We start from the raw sequence: 22,266 nt of genomic DNA, 5'->3' as shown, positions 1-22,266 counted from the left end.
CCCCCGTTACAGCCCCCTATACTCACCTGATCCCGCCGGGTCCCGCTTCCTGAGCCGGTCGGGGCACGGAGATATCAGCGCCTGGCGCGCGCGCGCGCTGCCAGGAGAGTCCGATGCCCATAGAGAATGAATGGGGAGTCCGATGCTCTGTCATTCTCTATGGGCATCGGACTCTCCTGTCAGCACGTGCGCCGGGCTTTGGGCGCTGACACCAGGGAAGTGCTGCATCTGGTAATCGGATGCAGCTGTCATATTTGACAGCTGCATCTGATTACTGTATTAGCGGGCACGGCGATCGGACCGTGCCCGCTAATACCTGCGGTCCCGGGCTACAAGCGGCACCCGGGACCGCGGGAGTTCAGAGCGGGGTCACCGTGCGGCCCCGCTCTGAACACCTCTTGCAGACGCATGACGTACCGGTATGTCATGCGTCCTTAAGAGGTTAACTGATACTATGTTTTGAAGACTTTCCAGAGCAATATATGATAGCTGATAGCTTCCCTGCAAATCTATGTCTGACCCATAAATGAAACTTTACACATAACTAGGGATTTTAGCTAAGGCCATGTTCCCACAATGTATGTGTTGTATGAATCCCAAACTGCAACAACGGCCGTGATTTATACAGCACACACATTGTATGTGAATGAATTGAATCCCATGGATTCCATCGGGCCGCATGAAGAACTGACATGTCCTTGAATAGCGGCTGCAAAAGACATGTCAGTTCACACAATTTGTGCAGCGGTGAATTGGGATGCGGGCGCACACTTTAGCCACTAGTAATCAAATGCCGAATGATTGGACTCAAGCATTCACAAGTTGCATCCATCTCTACTTTTTAGTCAACCAGCCAGTACCATATTTTGTGAGGGGTGTTCACAAATCAGTCCTCTTCCTTTTAGAAGTGATTCTTGCCATGACCTTGTCATGCTTTAACCCCTTCCTGTCAGTAATCTGTATATATATGTTCCTATATTGAAGAGGTTACTGATGTGTGCAGGAGCGCTGCAGAGAGTGGTCCCGCTCACATCAGTCTTCCGGGCCCGAGGTAATGAATCAGCTGCGATCCCGCAGCCGACTCGAATTAACCTCTTAAACACCGTGATCAGGGGCGGGCTGGGCCGGGGGGCAGGAGGGCATGTGCCCCCCGGGCCGGTCTTCCCCACCAATGAGTGGGCCGCGACCCGCGGCCGACTCTCTGCAGTAGTTGAGACTGAAAGAATAGCGCGGCCGGCCGCCGCGCTATTCCCTCAGTCTCTTCCGGGCCGCCTGATCCCCCCCAGTAGCCGCAGACGTGCCGCGAGCAGGCACGTCTGCAGGCACCTACATCAGGTCCCCAGCGGTGACGTCACTTCCCTGACGCGCCGCTGAGGACCTGAGAGCGGAGAGAGGAGCCGCCGCGCTGCAGCAGCAGGGAGAAGCTGCTGCAGACTGAAGATCCGGGCCGAGGAGAGGTGAGTTGTTTTTCTTTTTTTTTAAACCCATTAACATGTGGCCACACCGGGGGGGGGTCTATTCTATGAGGGGGGGTGCACAAGGGGGCTATTCTATGAGGGGGGATGCACAGGGGGGCTATTCTATGAAGGGGGATGCACAGGGGGCTATATTATGAGGAGGGTGCACAGGGGGCTATTCTATGAAGGGGGATGCGCAGGGGGGCTATTCTATGAGGGGGGATGCACAGGGGGGCTATTCTATATTGGGGGGATGCACAGGGGGGCTATTCTATGAAGGGGGATGCGCAGGGGGGCTATTCTATGAGGGGGGATGCACAGGGGGGCTATTCTATATTGGGGGGATGCACAGGGGGGCTATTCTATGAAGGGGGATGCACAGGGGGGCTATTCTATGAAGGGGGATGCACAGGGGGCTATTCTATGAGGGGGGATGCACAGGGGGGCTATTCTATGAGGGGGGATGCACAGGGGGGCTATTCTATGAGGGGGGATGCACAGGGGGGCTATTCTATATTGGGGGGATGCACAGGGGGGCTATTCTATGAGGGGGGATGCACAGGGGGGCTATTCTATGAAGGGGGATGCACAGGGGGGCTATTCTATATTGGGGGGATGCACAGGGGGGCTATTCTATGAGGGGGGATGCACAGGGGGGCTATTCTATGAAGGGGGATGCACAGGGGGCTATTCTATGAGGGGGGATGCACAGGGGGCTATTCTATGAGGGGGGATGCACAGGGGGCTATTCTATGAGGGGGGATGCACAGGGGGGCTATTCTATGAAGGGGGATGCACAGGGGGCTATTCTATGAGGGGGGATGCACAGGGGGCTATTCTATATGGGGGGGTGCATGGGGGCTATTCTATATGGGGGGGGTGCATGGGGGCTATTCTATATGGGAGGATCCACAGGGGGGCTATTCTATGAAGGGGGATGCACAGGGGGCTATTCTATGAGGGGGGATGCACAGGGGGCTATTCTATGAGGGGGGATGCACAGGGGGGCTATTCTATGAAGGGGGATGCACAGGGGGCTATTCTATGAGGGGGGATGCACAGGGGGCTATTCTATGAAGGGGGATGCGCAGGGCGGCTATTCTATGAGGGGGGATGCACAGGGGGGCTATTCTATGAGGGGGGATGCACAGGGGGGCTATTCTATATGGGGGGGGTGCATGGGGGCTATTCTATATGGGGGGGTGCATGGGGGCTATTCTATATGGGAGGATCCACAGGGGGGCTATTCTATGAAGGGGGATGCACAGGGGGCTATTCTATGAGGGGGGATGCACAGGGGGGCTATTCTATGAAGGGGGATGCACAGGGGGGCTATTCTATGAGGGGGGATGCACAGGGGGCTATTCTATGAAGGGGGATGCACAGGGGGGCTATTCTATGAGGGGGGATGCACAGGGGGGCTATTCTATATTGGGGGGATGCACAGGGGGGCTATTCTATGAAGGGGGATGCACAAGGGGGCTATTCTATGAGGGGGGATGCACAGTGGGGCTATTCTATGAAGGGGGATGCACAGTGGGGCTATTCTATGAAGGGGGATGCACAGGGGGCTATTCTATTAGGGGGGGTGCACAAGGGGGCTATTCTATGAGGGGGGATGCACAGGGGGGCTATTCTATGAAGGGGGATGCACAGGGGGCTATTCTATGAAGGGGGATGCGCAGGGGGGCTATTCTATGAGGGGGGATGCACAGGGGGGCTATTCTATATTGGGGGGATGCACAGGGGGGCTATTCTATGAAGGGGGATGCACAGGGGGCTATTCTATGAGGGGGGATGCACAGGGGGGCTATTCTATGAGGGGGATGCACAGGGGGCTATTCTATGAGGGGGGTGCACAAGGGGGCTATTCTATGAGGGGGGATGCACAGGGGGGCTATTCTATGAAGGGGGATGCACAGGGGGCTATTCTATGAGGGGGGTGCACAGGGGGCTATTCTATGAAGGGGGATGCACAGGGGGCTATTCTATGAGGGGGGATGCACAGAGGGCTATTCTATGAAGGGGGATGCGCAGGGGGGCTATTCTATGAGGGGGGATGCACAGGGGGGCTATTCTATATTGGGGGGATGCACAGGGGGGCTATTCTATGAAGGGGGATGCGCAGGGGGGCTATTCTATGAGGGGGGATGCACAGGGGGGCTATTCTATATTGGGGGGATGCACAGGGGGGCTATTCTATGAAGGGGGATGCACAGGGGGCTATTCTATGAGGGGGGATGCACAGGGGGGCTATTCTATGAGGGGGGATGCACAGGGGGCTATTCTATGAGGGGGGGATGCACAGGGGGAGCTATTCTATGAGGGGGGGATGCACAGGGGGAGCTATTCTATAAGGGGGGATGCACAGGGGGGCTATTCTATAAAGGAGAATGCACAGGGGGGCTATTCTATGAAGGGGGATGCACAGGGGGCTATTCTATGAAGGGGGATGCACAGGGGGCTATTCTATGAAGGGGGATGCACAGGGGGCTATTCTATGAAGGGGGATGCACAGGGGGCTATTCTATATGGGGGGGTGCATGGGGGCTATTCTATATGGGGGGTGCATGGGGGCTATTCTATATGGGAGGATGCACAGGGGGGTTATTCTATATTGGGGGAATGCACAGGGGGAGCTATTCTATAAGGGAGAATGCACAGGGGGGCTATTTTATATGGGGGGATACACAGGGGGAGCTATTCTATATTGGGGGGATGCACAGGGGGGCTATTCTATGAAGGGGGATGCACAGGGGGGCTATTCTATGAAGGGGGATGCACAGGGGGGCTATTCTATATTGGGGGGATGCACAGGGGGGCTATTCTATGAAGGGGGATGCACAGGGGGCTATTCTATGAGGGGGATGCTCAGGAGGCTATTCTATGAGGGGGGATGGACAAGGAGGCTATTCTATATGGGGGGGTGCATAGGGGGCTATTCTATGAGGGGGGATGCACAGGGGGCTATTCTATGAGGGGGGATGCACAGGGGGATATTCTATTAGGGGGATGCACAGGGGAGCTATTCTATAAAGGAGAATGCACAGGGGGGGTATTCTATTAGGGGGGGATGCACAGGGGGCTATTCTATGAGGGGGGGATGCACAGGGGGAGCTATTCTATAAGGGGGGGTGCACAGTGGGGCTATTCTATGAGGGGGGGATGCACAGGGGGGCTATTCTATGAAGGGGGATGCACAGGGGGCTATTCTATGAGGGGGGGATGCACAGGGGGAGCTATTCTATAAGGGAGAATGCACAGGGGGGCTATTCTATATGGGGGGATGCACAGGGGGAGCTATTCTATATTGGGGGGATGCACGGGGGGGCTATTCTATAAGGGGGGATGCACAGGGGGGCTATTCTATAAGGGAGAATGCACAGGGGGGCTATTCTATATGGGGGGATGCACAGGGGGAGCTATTCTATGAAGGGGGTGCACAGGGGGGCTATTCTATGAGGGGGGATGCACAGGGGGGCTATTCTATGAAGGGGGATGCACAGGGGGCTATTCTATGAGGGGGGGATGCACAGGGGGAGCTATTCTATAAGGGAGAATGCACAGGGGGGCTATTTTATATGGGGGGATACACAGGGGGAGCTATTATATAGTGGGGGGATGCACAGGGGGGCTATTCTATGAAGGGGGATGCACAGGGGGGCTATTCTATGAAGGGGGATGCACAGGGGGGCTATTCTATATTGGGGGGATGCACAGGGGGAGCTATTCTATATTGGGGGGATGCACGGGGGGGCTATTCTATAAGGGGGGATGCACAGGGGGGCTATTCTATAAGGGAGAATGCACAGGGGGGCTATTCTATATGGGGGGATGCACAGGGGGAGCTATTCTATGAAGGGGGATGCACAGGGGGGCTATTCTATGAGGGGGGATGCACAGGGGGCTATTCTATGAAGGGGAATGCACAGGGGGCTATTCTATGAGGGGGGATGCACAGGGGGAGCTATTCTATATGGGGGGATGCACAGGGGGGCTATTCTATGAGGGGGGATGCACATGGGGGCTATTCTATGAGGGGGGGGGGATGCACAGGGGGAGCTATTCTATGAGGGGGGGATGCACAGGGGGAGCTATTCTATGAGGGGGATGCACAGGGGGCTATTCTATGAGGGGGTGCACAGGGGGCTATTCTATATGGGAGGATGCACAGGGGGGCTATTCTATATTGGGGGGGATGCACAGGGGGGCTATTCTATGAGGGGGGATGCACAGGGGGAGCTATTCTATAAGGGGGATGCACAGGGGGAGCTATTCTATAAAGGAGAACGCACAGGGGGGCTATTCTATGAAGGGGGATGCACAGGGGGCTATTCTATGAGGGGGGATGCACAGGGGGCTATTCTACGAGGGGGGTTGCACAAGGGGGCTATTCTAAATGGGGGGGATGCACAGGGGGGCTATTCTATATGGGGAGATGCACAGGGGGGGGGCTATTCTAAATGGGGGGATGCACAGGGGGGGGCTATCCTATATGGGGGATGCACAGGTGGGCTTTTCTTTATGGAGAGATGTGCAGCGGGGGGGGGGGGGGGGGGGGGGGGCTATTCTATATGGAGGGATGTGCAGCGGGGGGCTATTCTATATGGAGGGATGTATTGATGAGGATGTTGCTGGAGCAAGAAGCCTAAAATGCCTGTCTGGCAGATCCCGTGGAGAGGAGTCATGGCCAGAGAAGCCTTCATGATGGCCGGAGCCGGATGGAGAAGAAAAGGAAAAGTGGATGTCTCTTCATGCAGAGAAGACGCCTACTGTGAGTCACTGAATGTAACTGCACTATAATAACTTATAAGGTCTTATAACTTATCAGGGGTGTCAAACTATGTCCCTCCAGATGTTGCAAAACTACAATTCCCGTCATGGTTTATCTGTCCAGTCATGATGGGATTTGTAGTGTTGTAACAACTGGAGGGACGGAGTTTGACAACTGTGTTCTATTGTCAGTGTTCTTATACCGGAGATAGATAGGAGATAGATAGGAGATAGATAGGCGATAGATAGATAGATAGATAGATAGATAGATAGATAGATAGATAGATAGATAGATAGATAGGAGATAGATAGATAGATAGATAGATAGATATAGGAAAAAGAATATAAAAGCAGCACTACCTTGTAAAACGTAGTTTGGTGCCAGCAGATTCCCCAACCAGGGGTATGAATGTCCATATACAACGAATAGTCCGCAGCACTCCAAGTTGTGAAACAAAAAGTGGTATTTATTCCAAATATATCATAATATCAAAAATAGTGACATGCAGCAAATAGACGCGACGTTTCGGCAGCCTCTACGCTTGAGAATGGCAGCGTAGAGGCTGCCGAAACGTCGCGTCTATTTGCTGCATGTCACTATTTTTGATATTATGATATATTTGGAATAAATACCACTTTTTGTTTCACAACTTGGAGTGCTGCGGACTATTCGTTGTATATAGATAGATAGATAGATAGATAGATAGATAGATAGATAGATAGGAGATAGATGATAGGAGATAGATAGATAGATAGGAGATAGATAGGAGATAGATAGATAGATAGATAGATAGATAGATAGATAGATAGATAGATAGATAGATAGATAATGGATAGATAGATAGATAGATAGGAGATAGATAGATAGATAGATAGATAGATAGATAGATAGATAGATAGATAGATAGATATCCAGTAGGAAATAGCTATCTAGCAGTTCATTATGTATCTTTGATTACACATGAGATCACAACCAGCCGACACATTTTAATAATGAGAACCTTCTATGGGGATGATCCTGGTATTTGTACAGTGGATGTTAGTTAGTAATGGTGGCGGTGGTGGTGAAGGGGTTGTGATATTTGTTTCTTTTATACTGGTATTATTGGTCTTGTTATACTGGATCTCAGTTATGGTGTGGTGGTATTAGTTAGTATGGGGTGGTAATGGTTGTGGTCACAGTGACAATATATGTTTCTTATATACTGGTGTATTGGATTTGGTCAGTAACGGTATATTTCTTCTATCCCCTATTAGTTCTGTTCTGGGGTCACATCCACACACTGAGCCCCCACAGAACTCTGTATACTGATCTCTCACAAAGCCTCCAGTATACAATACACCAGGAATCCTCCAAGTACAACAGCTGCAAACACTACAACTCCCAGCATTTACTTACAGTCTGCAGCCCTCAGGATATGCTGGGAGTTGTAGTACATCCTCTGATAACAGCTGGTGCTGCAGAGATTCAGGGCTGATGGTTTTAACATGATAAGAGAACCAAAAGGGCATTACTGCACTGATAACAGGGTCACCGGGTACACAGCATGGTACCTTAAGGGTGCATTCACACAGACAGATTTAGCTGACAGATTTTTGAAGCCAAAGCCAGGAATGGAGTTGAAAAGAGGAGAAATCTCAGTTTTTCCTTTATTACCTGTTCTCTGCTTATAGTCTGTTCCTGGCTTTGGCTTCAAACATCGGTCAGATAAATCTCTCTGTTTAAAGGCATCCTAAGGTACTATGCTGTGCACCTGGAGCTAGGTTCCCTTTAATCCAATAGATGTATATCACAAGGGCTATTCGTGGCTGGGAACACTGGCCACAATACTATAATCCTGTGGCGCATGTGTAATCTTCCTTTCCCGCACTTATTTGGGGAGGGTAATACCAGGTAAGGGCCAGGGTGGTGGATGGGCCGCTAGCCTGCCAGTCAAGGGCCAGTGCCGTGTGCTTGCCCCCCAGGCTAAAATCTGCCAGCCAGCCCCTGGCCGTGATCTACAGCGATCGCAATGTTTAAGGTGCTCAGTAACAGATCAAGCATCTGTCACTGAGTGATTGGGACCCCTGCAGCCATGCTGCGGGGGTCCCCATTGCATGTGCCGACAGGCGGGGGTAAGCTCCTTACCTCTGTCCTGTCAGATGAGCGATCCATGTATAGAGTCAGGCTCTATACATATATATATCGCTGATAACACTGATCTATGCTATGCTATGGTATAGCATAGATCAGTACATGCAATCTAATGAAAAAAACGAATTGCAAAAACGCAATGTAAACCCAGCCTAAGCTGTGCGCGAGCAGATTCGGCCAAACGAACCACTTTGTTTGTGCTGATTCCAGGTTTACTAATCTTTAGACCAAAACTTTAGTTTGCTCAACACTGGTAGTGAGCTCGCACCTCTGCTCAGGAGATGCTGGAGCTGGGAGGGTGTATATATAGCAATACAATCCCCAATTTAATTGGCATGCAAAGATTGGTCACAGTATTCTGTTGCTTTGTCATTTTCTACCTCTGTTGACTTTATAAAGAGAAGTGCCTGTACCAAAGGTGTAACTGGGACATATTATGTATGTGTAAGGGCCCTATTCCACCGGACGATTATCGTTCGCATAATCGTTAACGATTAACGATCTCAAACGACCGCTATTGTGAAAGGCCTGAAAATAATCTGAACGATAATCGTCCGGTGGAATAGGGCCCTAAGTCTTACCTTTATATTCAGGAGGTTAGGTGTATAAAACATCCAATGTGGATCACATTTATCACAACTATGATTTCTCACTAAAAGCTACACTTTGACACAAAATTGACATATTTTTATATTGACAGATTTGACAGATTTTTATATTGTAATTTTGGTTTTATTTGTACGTGTCAAAAGTGTGAATCAACTGGTGTCAGAAAGTTATACAGATTTGTAATTACTTCTATTTAAAAATCTTAGTTACCAGTACTTATCAGCTGCTGTATGTCCTGCAGTAAGTGGTGTATTCTTTCCTATCTGACACAGTGCTCTCTGCTGTGACCTCTGTCTGTCACAGGAACTGTCCAGAGCAGGCACAAAACCCCATAGAAAACCTCTCCTACTCAGTAGGACAGTTTCTGACGTGGACAGAGGTGGCAGCAGAGAGCACTGTAAAGAATGGAAAGAATACACCACTTCATGCAGCACATACAGCAGCTGATACATACTGGAATACTTGAGATTTTTTTTAATCGAAGTAATTCATGAATATATTTTTTTATTATATATTTCTATATTTCTAGCTCATTCACTATTAAACTAAAGATCATCTTAAGTACAAAAAAAACTTGTGTAATTTAGAATCAGGTACTTCTTATGTTCTGTATTTCCTCCTCTGTAATGCCACGTTAATTTCTTGTTATACCCCTCTATAATAAAACCTGGGCAACAAGCCTAAACTACGCCAAGCGTGACAGCGTTGCCTCTGCTTGGATGCACTTGGCTCGAATGCTTTGTCAGATATGTTGTTTACTTTATATTCTTCCTTGTCTGAAAAGTCCATTTATGAAGGTGATTCGGAGATGACTGTAGTAAGCTGGAGACAATTGGAGCTTGTTGAATGGGGCTCCACAATACAAAGGTGAGAAAGCTGCCTAATCACACTGGACAAATGCCTGTTTGCCTAATGTATCCCTGGCTTATATACTATTCTGACGCTCAAATTCAATTTGTAATTCCCAACAAATCAACCAACCAAGGAGAGATTGTAAAGATTAACTATACAGTAACATGCCTGAGAGTCCTGTGAGATGGCCGCTTCACAGGTCTGGTTAGACACAGTTCATTGATTCAGTTATTGCATCATATACATATTATTATAAACCATATACATGGATAAGAACGTCTCATCCATGCCCATGGACCCATGCCCATAGGTACTGTATTTTCTGACGTATAAGGCGACTGGGCATATAAGACGACCCCTGACTTTTAAGAAGATTGGCAGGAGTTCGCCTTATACAATGGAAAATGTTAACCCCTGCCTGCGCAGTCCTGCTGCGGTCAGGCAGGGATTAATTGCTAAATAAAAATAAAAATAAAAAAAGGTTAACTCACCTGGGACCTGTTTCCGGCATTTGCGCATCTCCTGTCCCATTCCCGTTGCAGGCAATGTGACGTACACTGCCTGCGCCGGAGATCCCTGAAGCTCTCCCGAGCAGTCGTGCGTCTCATAGGAGAAGCTCTGAGACGCTCGGGTGCGGGGAAAGCTTCGGGAACTTCCGGTGCCTCTGTCATTCTCCTGAAGCTCTTCCAGCAGCCGAGCCTCTTACTTCATAAAGCCCCTTGGATTTTTTTTTCTTTTAAATCAACTGGTGTCGGAAAGTTATAAAGATTTGTAAATTACTTCTATTTAAGAATCTCAAGTCTTCCCATAGTTATCAGCTGCTGTATGTTCCGCAGGAAGTGGTTTGTTCTTTCCAGTTTCACACAGTGCTCTCTGCTGCCACCTTTGTATCTGACAGGAACTGTCCAGAGCAGCAGCAAATTCCCATAAAAAACCTCTCCTGCTCGGGACAGTTCCTGTCACAGACAGAGGTGGCAGCAGAGAGCACAGTGTGAGGCTATGTTCGCACTATGTATGAGACCGACCGTTCCGTGACCCTCTCTCCGGTCTCTGGCCGGATCATCTCAGCCGGTACTTAAGTACTGGCTGGATGATCTTTCCGTCCGCAGAGCTCTGATGCGGGCGCATCAGCGTGCGCCCGCATCAGAGCTTACCATAGCACACAGTGAAGCAAGCGGCCGGAGTTTTACGCAGTGTGAACATAGCCTGAGACTGGAAAGAATACACCACTTTCTGCAGGACATACAGCAGCTAATAAGTACTGGAAAATGTGAGCTTTTTAAATAGAAGTAATTTACAAATCTATATAACATTCTGACAACAGTTAATTTGAAGAGAAAAAAAAATCTCTCTTTAAATACAGACGCTATATTTGTCAGAAATGGCTGGCAATGTAGTGTGTGTTAGGTGATAATTATGGGAATGTGATCACTGGGCAGCATAATGCTTTTAATAGCTCTGTTCTTCCACAGTCATGCTAGGGCCACTGAAGGTGGGGGGACTGAAACCCTCATAGGCGTCTAAGTAAGGCTATGCTCAGGCCTATACTGTAGCATACATTCATAGTATATGTTGGCACACCAGAAGGAATGACAGTGTACACTACGTCTTATCCATGTCAGATCTATTGATTTCAAATTTTTTTTTTTAAGTTTTTCTTTTGTTTGCAGGATTCAAAAGTGCAGCCTAAACTATATACAGTATAGTCTATTGCAATCAATGGAACCAGCCCAGGTAGGCCGCTATATACATTGGCTTATTATTCTGCCAGATAGCGGACATATACCACACATGTAGGCTATTGTCAGATGTGAATATAGCCTTAGGGTACAAACACAAACACCGTATACGCAGCAGATACACAGCAAATACGCAGCAGATCTGCAGCAGACTTGATGGTGAAGATTTGATGCTGTGTTCAGTTATTTAGATCTAATCTGCTGCGTATTTGCTGCATATTTGTTGCATATTTGCTGCGTATCGCAGCAGTAAATACGGTGTGTGTGTTTATACCCTTAATGTGACTCACTCTTGCAAAACTATACACAGGCAGCTTATTGTTCCAGACATCTGCAACAGTTAACAGACAGTCCCGATATGGATACTAATGGCAGTAGTGTTATTTATGTGCAGAGTAGTTGGTATGGAGATGCAGAAAATCCAGTGGTTTATTGTTGTGCCACACGTACTGTTTCAGCATAGAGACAGATGATCGAAGTGAGAGAATGCCAGTTATCTGATACCAGGCAATGTGACTAAATGAGCAAAGTGCCAACATCCTGCTTCATGAGATGGTGACCTATTCCTGAACTAGAGGCCTCACATGGTAATGTTCGTAGCTATTCTCTGCATCAACTGTGTAAAAATTTATATATATATATATATATATATATATATATATATATATATATATATAGTACAGCTATTTACAGAAGTACAGAATTTAGTTGGTTACTGTTAAAACTCTCGGTGGATAGAATCTGAGATCCTGGAAGCAGTCCCTATTAGGGTTCATTCACACTGAGAAATCTGTGCTAAGAAGTTTTGGAGAACTCCAGCTTGCATCTCTGCCCGTCCCATAGACTCTGTTCCATGGTCAGGCGGATTCCACCATCCCACCAAGAATGTCCATTTCATGGGTGGATGGCGGAATCTGCCGAGCATAGAATGTACATACAAAACGGAAAAATAAACTGTAATACACGACTAAGTGGATGAAAACTTAGTTTACTTGGATATATACAGAAATATGTATTATGCCACTGTGGAAGTGGGATAGTATATGAAAATAAATGAACCAAAATGCCTAAACACAAAAAGAAAACAAATCCCAATACGGGACAGACCGTAGCAAGAATAGTGGCCTATTGTACCCTACCTGACCACTAAGTCCCCTAGGTGTGGGCATCTCCACCGGGGGAATATAACCCTACTCTAGGTAAGTAAAGTCAGTATGGTGTAATACATAGGTCACAAAGAAAGATAAGGTAGTTGTCAGTGATATAGTGTAATGTCTAAAATGTCTAAGACCAATGTAAAATTGGACAAAGTCTCTTACATTTTAGGTGGGTGATCAGAAATAACACCCCCACATCTGCCGACGTGTTTCTCCCGCTCATGTCAACAGTTTCATCAGGGAGCGGGGGTATTATAGTATGGTGCATAAGGCTTTATGCGACGGCCCAATGTCTGATGAGTCTGAGATCTTGCTTAGATAGTCGTCCTTCACAGGCTAGTCTGTGGGTTGTGGATGTAGCTGGATACTATACCATCATATAGATAAAACTTAGGGGATGATTCCCTTAGTAGTAGATTAGTATAGCGTCCGTATCTGTGCTGGATAGTCGGTTGGTGTAGATCCAGTTTTTTGAAAGAGTGCTAGCATGTCCACTCGTGGTAGCTCGATATGGCATACGTGCCCAGATATGGCGTAGTTGGTACTTGGGTACGATGTAGATGTTGCCTAGAGCCAAAATCGTTAGTGCCTGGGTGCGGGCAAGTATTTGGCAGTGTACAGTACAGCGTGCTGTTGTATAAAGCACAGATCTACATAAAAAACATTAGGTATGTATGTTGGATAAACGCTGTGCATGTTGTCTCCAAAGATAGATAAGTTAGGAGACGTCATGATGAGAGTCCCACATTCATGGCTGTGTTAGTAGGCGGTCTCTGCAGCTTCACCTTAGACCGCTAGGCTTGATTGACAACTCTTAATGACAATTAATAAATATATTATACTGGTTGTGAAGATCAGACTTTGAGAGATCTCTGTTCTTTAAAAAAAATAAAACCTGCTCACTCCCAATTGTCATCCCATCGATTGAAAAGACCCGACTCTAGTACCTGACTTTATTTTTTACTTTTTTTTTCCCTCTAGCAATTACGCCATGAAAACTTGGTAAATTTATTAGAAGTCTGCAAGAAAAAGAAGCGCTGGTATCTAGTCTTTGAATTTGTGGACCGCACGGTACTGGATGACCTTGAACAGTTTCCAAGTGGGTTGGATTTCAACAGAGTTCGAAAGTATTTATTTCAGATTATAAGAGGAATTGGATTCTGCCACAATCACAATGTAAGTAGCACAATACTTCCTGTTACTGTCTGATCATCATTATTTACGAACATTCCCCATATACATATATATATGTTATAGAGGTTCAGCATGCAGGGTGACATTTATGAAGACTGGCCTATTCGTACGCTGGTGTAAAATTAGGCCACGTCCCTAATTACCCTTTCGGATTCACAAAGAGGTGCGGCCTGACCTGTGCCTGCCTGCTCCTGATCAGGTGTAGATTTCCGTTATAATTTACGACTGTGAGCAGGCGTAAATATTGGCATATCTGGTGTGGGAGAAGGCGACGCCTCCTCCCCGCCTTGCCGTGCCCCCCCCCCCCCCAATCAGGCAAGCAGGAATTACAGCTGAGTGAAGGGGTCAATCTGTGCCTTCTTCCCAGTGTACAGCAGGGGGGCAGAGTTTGTTGATGTCCATCTTAGTTTTGTCTCAAATAATAATTTAGGAAAGGGAAAAATTAAAAAAGGACCTGGCAGCACATCTACATGCTATACACTGATCCACTGCTTTTCAGCACAAAACTAATATCAGGAGTTTACGTTTTAATCAAAGTGGACGGGCCCACATACCAGTTCACGTTTCCTGATTCCTGTGGATCCCTAACCCAAATATAGTAGTGCTGGGCAATGACCATCATCCACATCCACCATCCACAACATCAATGCCCATTAAGGGAGTGACCCAGTGTTTGGCAAACCCTAATGCCACCAGATCAAGCCCTCTGGCTCTGGGTCACACCACACGGGGGAGCTACAATAGGTACTAACCCTCATGCAGTCTCTGGTGTAGGCGGAGTGAGGAAACCAAGGTAAAACAAACAAAAAAAAACTTAGGGGACAGAATGCACAAATGTAATTCTATAAAGAGAATAAATAAAAAGACATGGTCGCACATTCACATGCTTAACACTGATCCAACGAGAAATCGTTGATAGTTTGATAGAATCTGGACCTATTTTCATCGTTGATCATTCACAAATCGTTCGAACATCATTCGGTGTAAGAAGACATCATTCGTTCTTTCCCTGGTCTATCAGCCAGAAAAGAACGAGCGCAAGAACAACCTTAAGTAACGATCATCGTCCTGTGTAATAGGGAAAATGATTTAAGATCGTTTCTCATAGCGGATGTTTGAGATTATCATTAGAGATGAGCGAATACAATTGGATCGAGTAGGTATTTGATCGAATATTGTGGTATTTGAAAGATCCGAATTCAATCGAGTAGTAAGGTGAATACGCGGGAAAGCCCTCCCATCGCACTTGGCGCTTTTTTTAATTCAATGACCATACAGGGAGGCCATGAGGGACCCTGGGAGTACGCACGCAACGCGAAAACGGCGTCTACCCTCATTGGATGGCTGAACCACATGACCTCGAATCTTAAATACTTGGCTCCCACCTCTCGACCGCAGATGAGCTTTCAACCTAGTCAGGGAGAGATCTTGCAGCAGGGAGAGATAGGTTTTAGTAGGGTTTTGGTCAGGCAGGATTACTACAGAACCCAAAAGTCCTTTTCAGGGCTAAGATCCAGCGAAAAAGTCATCTCTGAATCCAAAGCACTTCTCAGTGCTAAGAAATAGATGATATAACATCAGCATCAGCAGGTGTATTCATTCCAGCACCCTGGGTGTACAAGTGACTTATAGTGTCCCTGTTTAACACCACTAAGGGCACGTAATACATATTGTTCCAGTTGCCTACTAAGTGCACCTGATATATACTGTTTCAGTAGCCCACTAAGGGCACGTAATACATATTGTTACAGTAGCCTACTAAGGGCACCTGATATATACTGTTTCAGTAGCCCAGTAAAAGGCACGTGATACATATTGTTCCAGTAGCCCAGAAAAAGGCACGTCATACATACTGTTCAACACTATTAGAAAATCATATAGTTGACTAAAGTAGAGTAGACGAGGTGCATAGACCGTTGAGATTTGTCCAATGGAGTCTACCTTATTGTAGACAAACAATGCAGCCCAAAAGGAACTAGAAAAGACTCAAACCTTGAAAATTCCTTACAGTGGGGAGCTTCCCGTGATGTAGTCAGAGATTCCATGACCAATAACTTACAGGCTGTGGACTATGTTATTATTGAGAGAATGAGAATCACCTGTGAGCACACTGTTCCCTCCATCCATCTCACGAGGGTAGCTGGGAATCCTAGTGAATTGGGAACTCCAGTGAAAGTCAACACAAAGAGAAAATTCCATCCAAATTCCAGGACAGCCCACCTAGAATATTGTATAGTAACAATTACAAGTGTATTCTGGGATGTGTATAGGTCTATCCTTAGTTAAGAATAACAATACTATAGATGTGGGGCTCAAACTGTCGGAACCCTCATAATCAGCTGACTGAAGGTGCTGCAGCACTCTGGCCAGTGCTTTATTGCTTACCAGGCACAGCTTTGTACATTTGGTTTCGACTATGCCCGGTAATGAAAACTTTAGCACAAACCTATTTTTGCTTTTGCATAAAGTATCTACTGTATATTTTTTTACATTATGTCTATGCTGATTGTTTGAATGCCTCTCCTAGATAATCCATCGAGACATAAAACCCGAGAACATCCTGGTTTCGCATTCAGGGGTGGTAAAGCTATGTGATTTTGGATTTGCACGGACGCTGGCTGCTCCAGGCGAAGTATACACAGATTACGTGGCCACCAGATGGTACAGAGCACCCGAGCTTTTGGTTGGGGATATCAAGTATGGCAAGTAAGGCCTTGGGATTATGAAATGCATGTATTTTGCCATGTGTCTTGTATTCGAGGGCTGATAACAGTTTCTTTGTGTTCTTTAGGGCCGTTGATGTGTGGGCTATTGGCTGTTTGGTAACAGAAATGCTTACTGGTGAACCACTTTTTCCCGGAGACTCAGATATTGATCAGTTGTACCACATAGTTAAATGCCAAGGTAAGGTTATGTTAGCCAGTGTCTGCAGAATGCAGATGAGCGAAACTCGAGCATGATCGGGATTCGTCCAGTGTACAGCATTTGATTACCGGTGGCTGAAGAAGTTGGATTCAGCCCTAGGAGGTGCAGGAAGACATGGATACAACCATAAGCCATAGGGTTGGATCCAACTTCTTCCGGTACCAGTAATCAAATGCCACACGCTCAGGTTTGGACTGCTCGAGGTTCGTTCATCGCTATTGTACAGTAATTGTCAATGGCATATACATGGCTGAGTTTCTCAAAATACCAATTCCATCAGTTAAAGGGAATGTATCACCTACATTTTCAGATACTAAAAATGGTTCTTTTATTCTAAACTGTTTCTATTTTCTTACTGTCATTTTTTTTAATTTCACTTTTTGTACATTGTTATGGGGGTTGCCATATTGCCTGAGCTGTTTTTACAGCATTTAGTGATATGCTTTTCAGCAAGCCTCATGGACATTGACGACAATAGACAGGGCCTGTCCCCTTGTGTACTCTGTGACCCGTGAAGAGGTCATTCCCCAGAGAGCTGCTTTTGTCTCCATCTACTGGTTTCACATGACGCTGCAATGCTGTACAGATCACTTTACAGCAGCCTCCTCTTATCACCATAGGCAGAACAGGAAGTCTCAACGTAGTTTTAGCCCCGGTGATGAGAATGAAAACTGCAAGATTTCATGATTATTTTATAGTGAGGATGAAAAAGTAAAATTATTATTAATAATAATAATAATAATAATAATAATAAATAATTAAACAAATTGAAAATTTGGGGAAAAAAACAAATTCTTAAAAATTTTTTTAAAATAACATCATTATTTAAACAATAGGCCTATTACAGATAATATATTCCCTTTATATTGAGCATTTACCATAGTCACTTTCAAGTAGGGTCTGCAGTGAGACTATGAATATAACCTACTGATTGGTGGGGTGTGAATACTACCCCCTGTGGGATTTCAGAAACCCATTTGGGACCCTGTGGCCCAGTGATCATCTCAGCTGATTGGCTTAGAGGACTCCAGGGGCCACATTTAGAGCAGCTATTCTTTAGTTCCATTCACATTTTGTTATAGTGTATGCAAGTTACATAATCTGGAAACATATAGCCCCAATGTATGTAACTGTATGTCATACAGCAACAAATGTAGCAACAACAAAAAAAACTTTAGTACATGTAAAAAGTACAATCATGCATACCACATACCACAACACAAGCATGGTGGAAACAGAGCATTATAGACCTTTCAGCTAATTCTTCTTAAGTTTACACTGGAGATTTACCTTACCGCTTGCTCTTTTGGGCTGAGACTATGAACCTATACAATAATGGCATTTGGCAGCTTAGTGATGAATGTTGTACATAAACCATTTGTCACCATACAATGTCCTGCCTTTACAAGCTATGGCTATTTGTTGTAGGAAATCTAACTCCACGCCTGCAGGAGCTTTTCTATAAGAATCCACTGTTTGCTGGAGTGACTTTGCCAGAGATTAAAGAAGTTGAACCTCTTGAAAAGCGATACCCTAAACTATCTCCAGTTATATTGGATTTAGCCAAGGTAACTTTTAGAATCCATATATACGTTCAGTGTAACTCTATATTTGTCTGCTGGCTATAACATTTCAAGTAGAGTTGGGTGGACTTGTTGGAATTCAGCAACATTCTCTGAACCCCAACGCTCTGCATTCAACTCCCAACAGCTGGAGAAGTTGGATGCCACCCTAGGGCTGCCAGAAAAACATGGATATGGCCTATAGGCTTTCCATGCTTTTTAGGACTCCCTAGGGCGCATCCAACTTCTCCAGCTGCTGGGAGTCATATGACGAGCGTTCAAGTTTGGAGAACATTACCAAACATTACCCATTTAAGGTTAAAGTGAATGTACCATTAGCTACATTGCTTTGGCTTTTTTTTACATTAACGGATCAATGCCAGTGAGGTGGTCTTTTTCTTGTACCACAGCCTGGTTTCCGTGCACTGCGCCCATCTATTCCCCCACTGACCCCCGGTGTGACTAAACCCTTCTCTCCTCAGTGATACGGCTCTATTGATTCTAATAGAGCCGTGTCACAGAGGGGAGGAGAGGGGAGATCAACACACTGGGGGCCAGCGGGCCTGCCCTCAGTGCTCCTGACTGGTACTTGGGAATAGACCCAAAGCGATGTACCTGATGGTACATTCACTTTAGAGAGGTTATCCACCTAAGAACAGAAAAAAAAATGAAATGCTAGCTGGTCTTACCAAGTCCCCCTGAGTATTTTGAGCCGTCACCTGTCTTTCTAGCTGCTGCCGTTCCTGAGTTACAAGTTTTTCTAAAAGCCAATCTATAACCAAGATAGGAAACTACATTTCCCATCATGCATCTCCCTGATTGGTCCATTTGCGTACTTGCCCACTTAGGGTCCTATTCCACCAGACAAGCAACAACGTAAACGAGCGTCGATCTGCTAGATCGGCGCTAGTTTACTGGGCCTATTCCACGGCCCCGATGATCGTGAAACAAGGGCTGTAGGGACATCGTTACCGGTTCGGCCGATTATCGCTCCTGTGGAATAGGCCCCTTAGTTTGCTTTCCTGCCCACTGATATCATTACTATTGATGAATTAAAACAGGGCTTTTCTTTTTCACTGATTTTGCATCTCATCACCCCAATATGTAATCCATACTAGCTGGTGATGTAGCAGAGCTGACGTGCGCGTGGTATAGCTATGTGCTGCATAACGGTCATCTGTTTACCAGGGGGTGGGGGTGTAGTGTAGGTTTAAATCTCTGCTTGCTGACTGTGAATAAAAGCATTTGAGTTCCATCCAGACTCTAAGAACATTTATAACACTTACAATATACAGAGCTGAGACACAAAGACTGGTACATATGGCTGTATTCACTGACAGCAAGCAGATATAGAATTATAACTTTTTATATTACAGAAACCTAGGCCCAGGGACACATGTAAGTCTATGAAAGCAGCACAGGTGCATGGAGATGATGCAGATAATGTCTCCTGGGGCTCGTGTTACCAAGTCAATAGACAGCTAACCCGCCCCCCCAGAGAGGAGATCACATGTCCTGTGACTACAAAGGGGGGGAGGAAGAGGGAGCTGAGCGTTGTCAAAGTGGACCCAGAGTAGAGGATTTTAGACATCCAGAGCGGAAAAGAATGAGAAAAAAACAGGGAAGGGGTGCACCATAGGTAATACATGTGTATTAGACATAGGGTGGTATTGGGAAGGGGGATTGTTTAGAATATTGTTTTGTTACCCGGATAACCCCTTTAAGTTTACACTAGCTATAAAGTATGTTTCCATGCAAAAAAAAGGGCAGCCAGCTATATCCGATTACTGTGGAGGGGAAAACAATTCTCATATGTACTCAACCTAATGCAGCACAGCTGACACCCCCAGCACCAGGAAATATGTGATGTAGCTGATGCTGAACTGTGTGAATTTTTCAAATCTCACTAAAACTTCTTAAAATAGTCTGTTTCTCACAATGTGATATTTACACGCTCTGCAGATTATCATCTTATTACACTTGCAAAAATCATGACACCGAACCCCCGAGCATTTGGTTTCCTGCAGTAATCACCACTGACAATTTTATTCCAGAACTGTTTGCAAATTGATCCAGACAAGAGACCATCCTGTATGACGCTGCTGCAGCATGAACTGTTTAAGAAGGATGGCTTCTCCGAGAGGTGGGTCTGATACTACGATGAGGCCTGGATAATGCACTGGGGACACATCGGATGGAATACCAAACTAGATGTAGACAAAACTTTAACTAAAAACATGAATAGTAGAAACATATTAAGAGCAGATTTAGGCCACACACCCTTTTTTGGCCGTTTGATGGTTGTTGTTTTTTATTTTAAACCGGAGTCATTTTGAGCCCAAATAATGGCCGTTGTTTTGAAATAACGTCCGGTATTTGGGCTCGAAATGATGACCATCCAAAAAAGCGTGAAATAGCCAAAAGAAGACGTTGTGTAGTCATAGCCCTAATGGCAAATATTCATCTGAACATCTTGCAGAAATCCATTCATTTATATGAAACAGATTTAGGCTAGGCTCACACACAGTAAAATAACAGCAAAAATAATTATTCCATTATTTTACAGTGAGTGAACATAGCCATATGCTTACAGCAGCCAATCCAACCTGTGGTACTTCAGCTGTTGGACTCTACAAATACAACTGCCAGCATGTCCTGCCAGCTACCAGGATATGCCGGGAGAGAACTGTAGTTTTACAACAGCTGGACAGCTCCACTTTAAGAAACACTGCCTTAGGGTCTCGGTATTTTAAGGCCGGGTCCACATGCGCATGACACCAGCCGTTCTGCAGTTCCGGCCAGATGAACTTAATTTGTGCTGAATTGGGATGCGGGCGAATCTGCGTGTGCCCCCATCCCAATTCACCATAGCACACAATAGAGAGTGCGGCCAGAGCCGCAGTCTTCATTGTGTGAACTGACATGTCTGTGCGGCCCCTATTTAATGAATAGCGGCCACACAAAACTGACATGTCAGTTTTCCTGGTGACCATTTGGAATCCCGGCTGGAGTGTATACTATGGGGGAGATTTATAAAAGGGTGTAAATATACACCTGGTGTAAACTGCCCATAGCAACCAATCACAGTTCAGCTTTCAGCTCTGGTAAAATATAAGAGGAGCTGTGATTGGTTGCTGTGGGCACCAGGTGTATATTTACACCTTTTCATAAATCTTCCCCTATGTGTATACACTCCCGCCGGGATTCCTTCTGACTTCTATAGCAATCTATCTTTTGTATTAATCATGGCCGTGATTAATACAAAAGATACGTTGTGTGAACATAGCCTAAAATTACATTTCTGATTTAAATATCAGTACAGAAACATAATGTACATCCTGCGCATACAATATAAAACGCACAAAAAATAACAGTTAAATAGTTGATAGTTAAATAAGGGAATGCCTTAAAATGATAACTCATCTATATTTTCTACGGATTTGCGAACATTACGGACTTTTGATCTGTAAAAAATTTAGAACGCTCCGATAGACGTCTACAGGACAATCTGTGCTGCAATTACAGTCCATACTAGAGTTGGTCAGTAATTTTTGCAGATTGCGGATTCATAAATATACACTGTGAACAGCCCAGTTGAAATCAATGGGGCCTAAATTTAGTACGGAGGTACAAAATGTGTGAATGTAGCCATTGTTTTAAAATTGCTTTAAAAGGCAATGAAGCACATGGTGTATAATCCTCAATATGCAATACATGGTGAAAAATGGCCTATTAAAGGGTTGTCCACTTTATAGTAAAATTGCTTAGTGTACAGTATTGGTAAGTGTTCTCACAGCACTTACTGAAAGCAGCTCCCTGTGTACCTCATAGAGATAAAATCAGATTCCCCTCCTCCATGCTGTG

At 45.8% G+C, this 22,266-nt stretch overlaps 1 protein-coding gene across 3 annotated transcripts in view; it reads left to right on the top strand.

Moving 5' to 3' along the window:
* Positions 1 to 22,266, top strand: part of CDKL2 (cyclin dependent kinase like 2) — a 41,236-nt gene that overhangs the window by 10,781 nt on the left and 8,189 nt on the right. For all 3 annotated transcript variants that reach the window (XM_069976775.1, XM_069976774.1, XM_069976776.1), the window contains exons 3-7: positions 13,703 to 13,897; positions 16,443 to 16,621; positions 16,707 to 16,819; positions 18,269 to 18,408; positions 20,457 to 20,545. In XM_069976775.1, coding sequence (XP_069832876.1) covers positions 13,703 to 13,897; positions 16,443 to 16,621; positions 16,707 to 16,819; positions 18,269 to 18,408; positions 20,457 to 20,545 — 716 coding nt within the window. The remainder of the gene's footprint in view (positions 1 to 13,702; positions 13,898 to 16,442; positions 16,622 to 16,706; positions 16,820 to 18,268; positions 18,409 to 20,456; positions 20,546 to 22,266) is intronic.

The sequence above is a fragment of the Dendropsophus ebraccatus genome, chromosome 7 (genome assembly GCF_027789765.1).
Source record: "Dendropsophus ebraccatus isolate aDenEbr1 chromosome 7, aDenEbr1.pat, whole genome shotgun sequence".
Lineage (NCBI taxonomy): Eukaryota > Metazoa > Chordata > Amphibia > Anura > Hylidae > Dendropsophus > Dendropsophus ebraccatus.
This window is presented reverse-complemented; position numbering and strand designations above follow the sequence as displayed.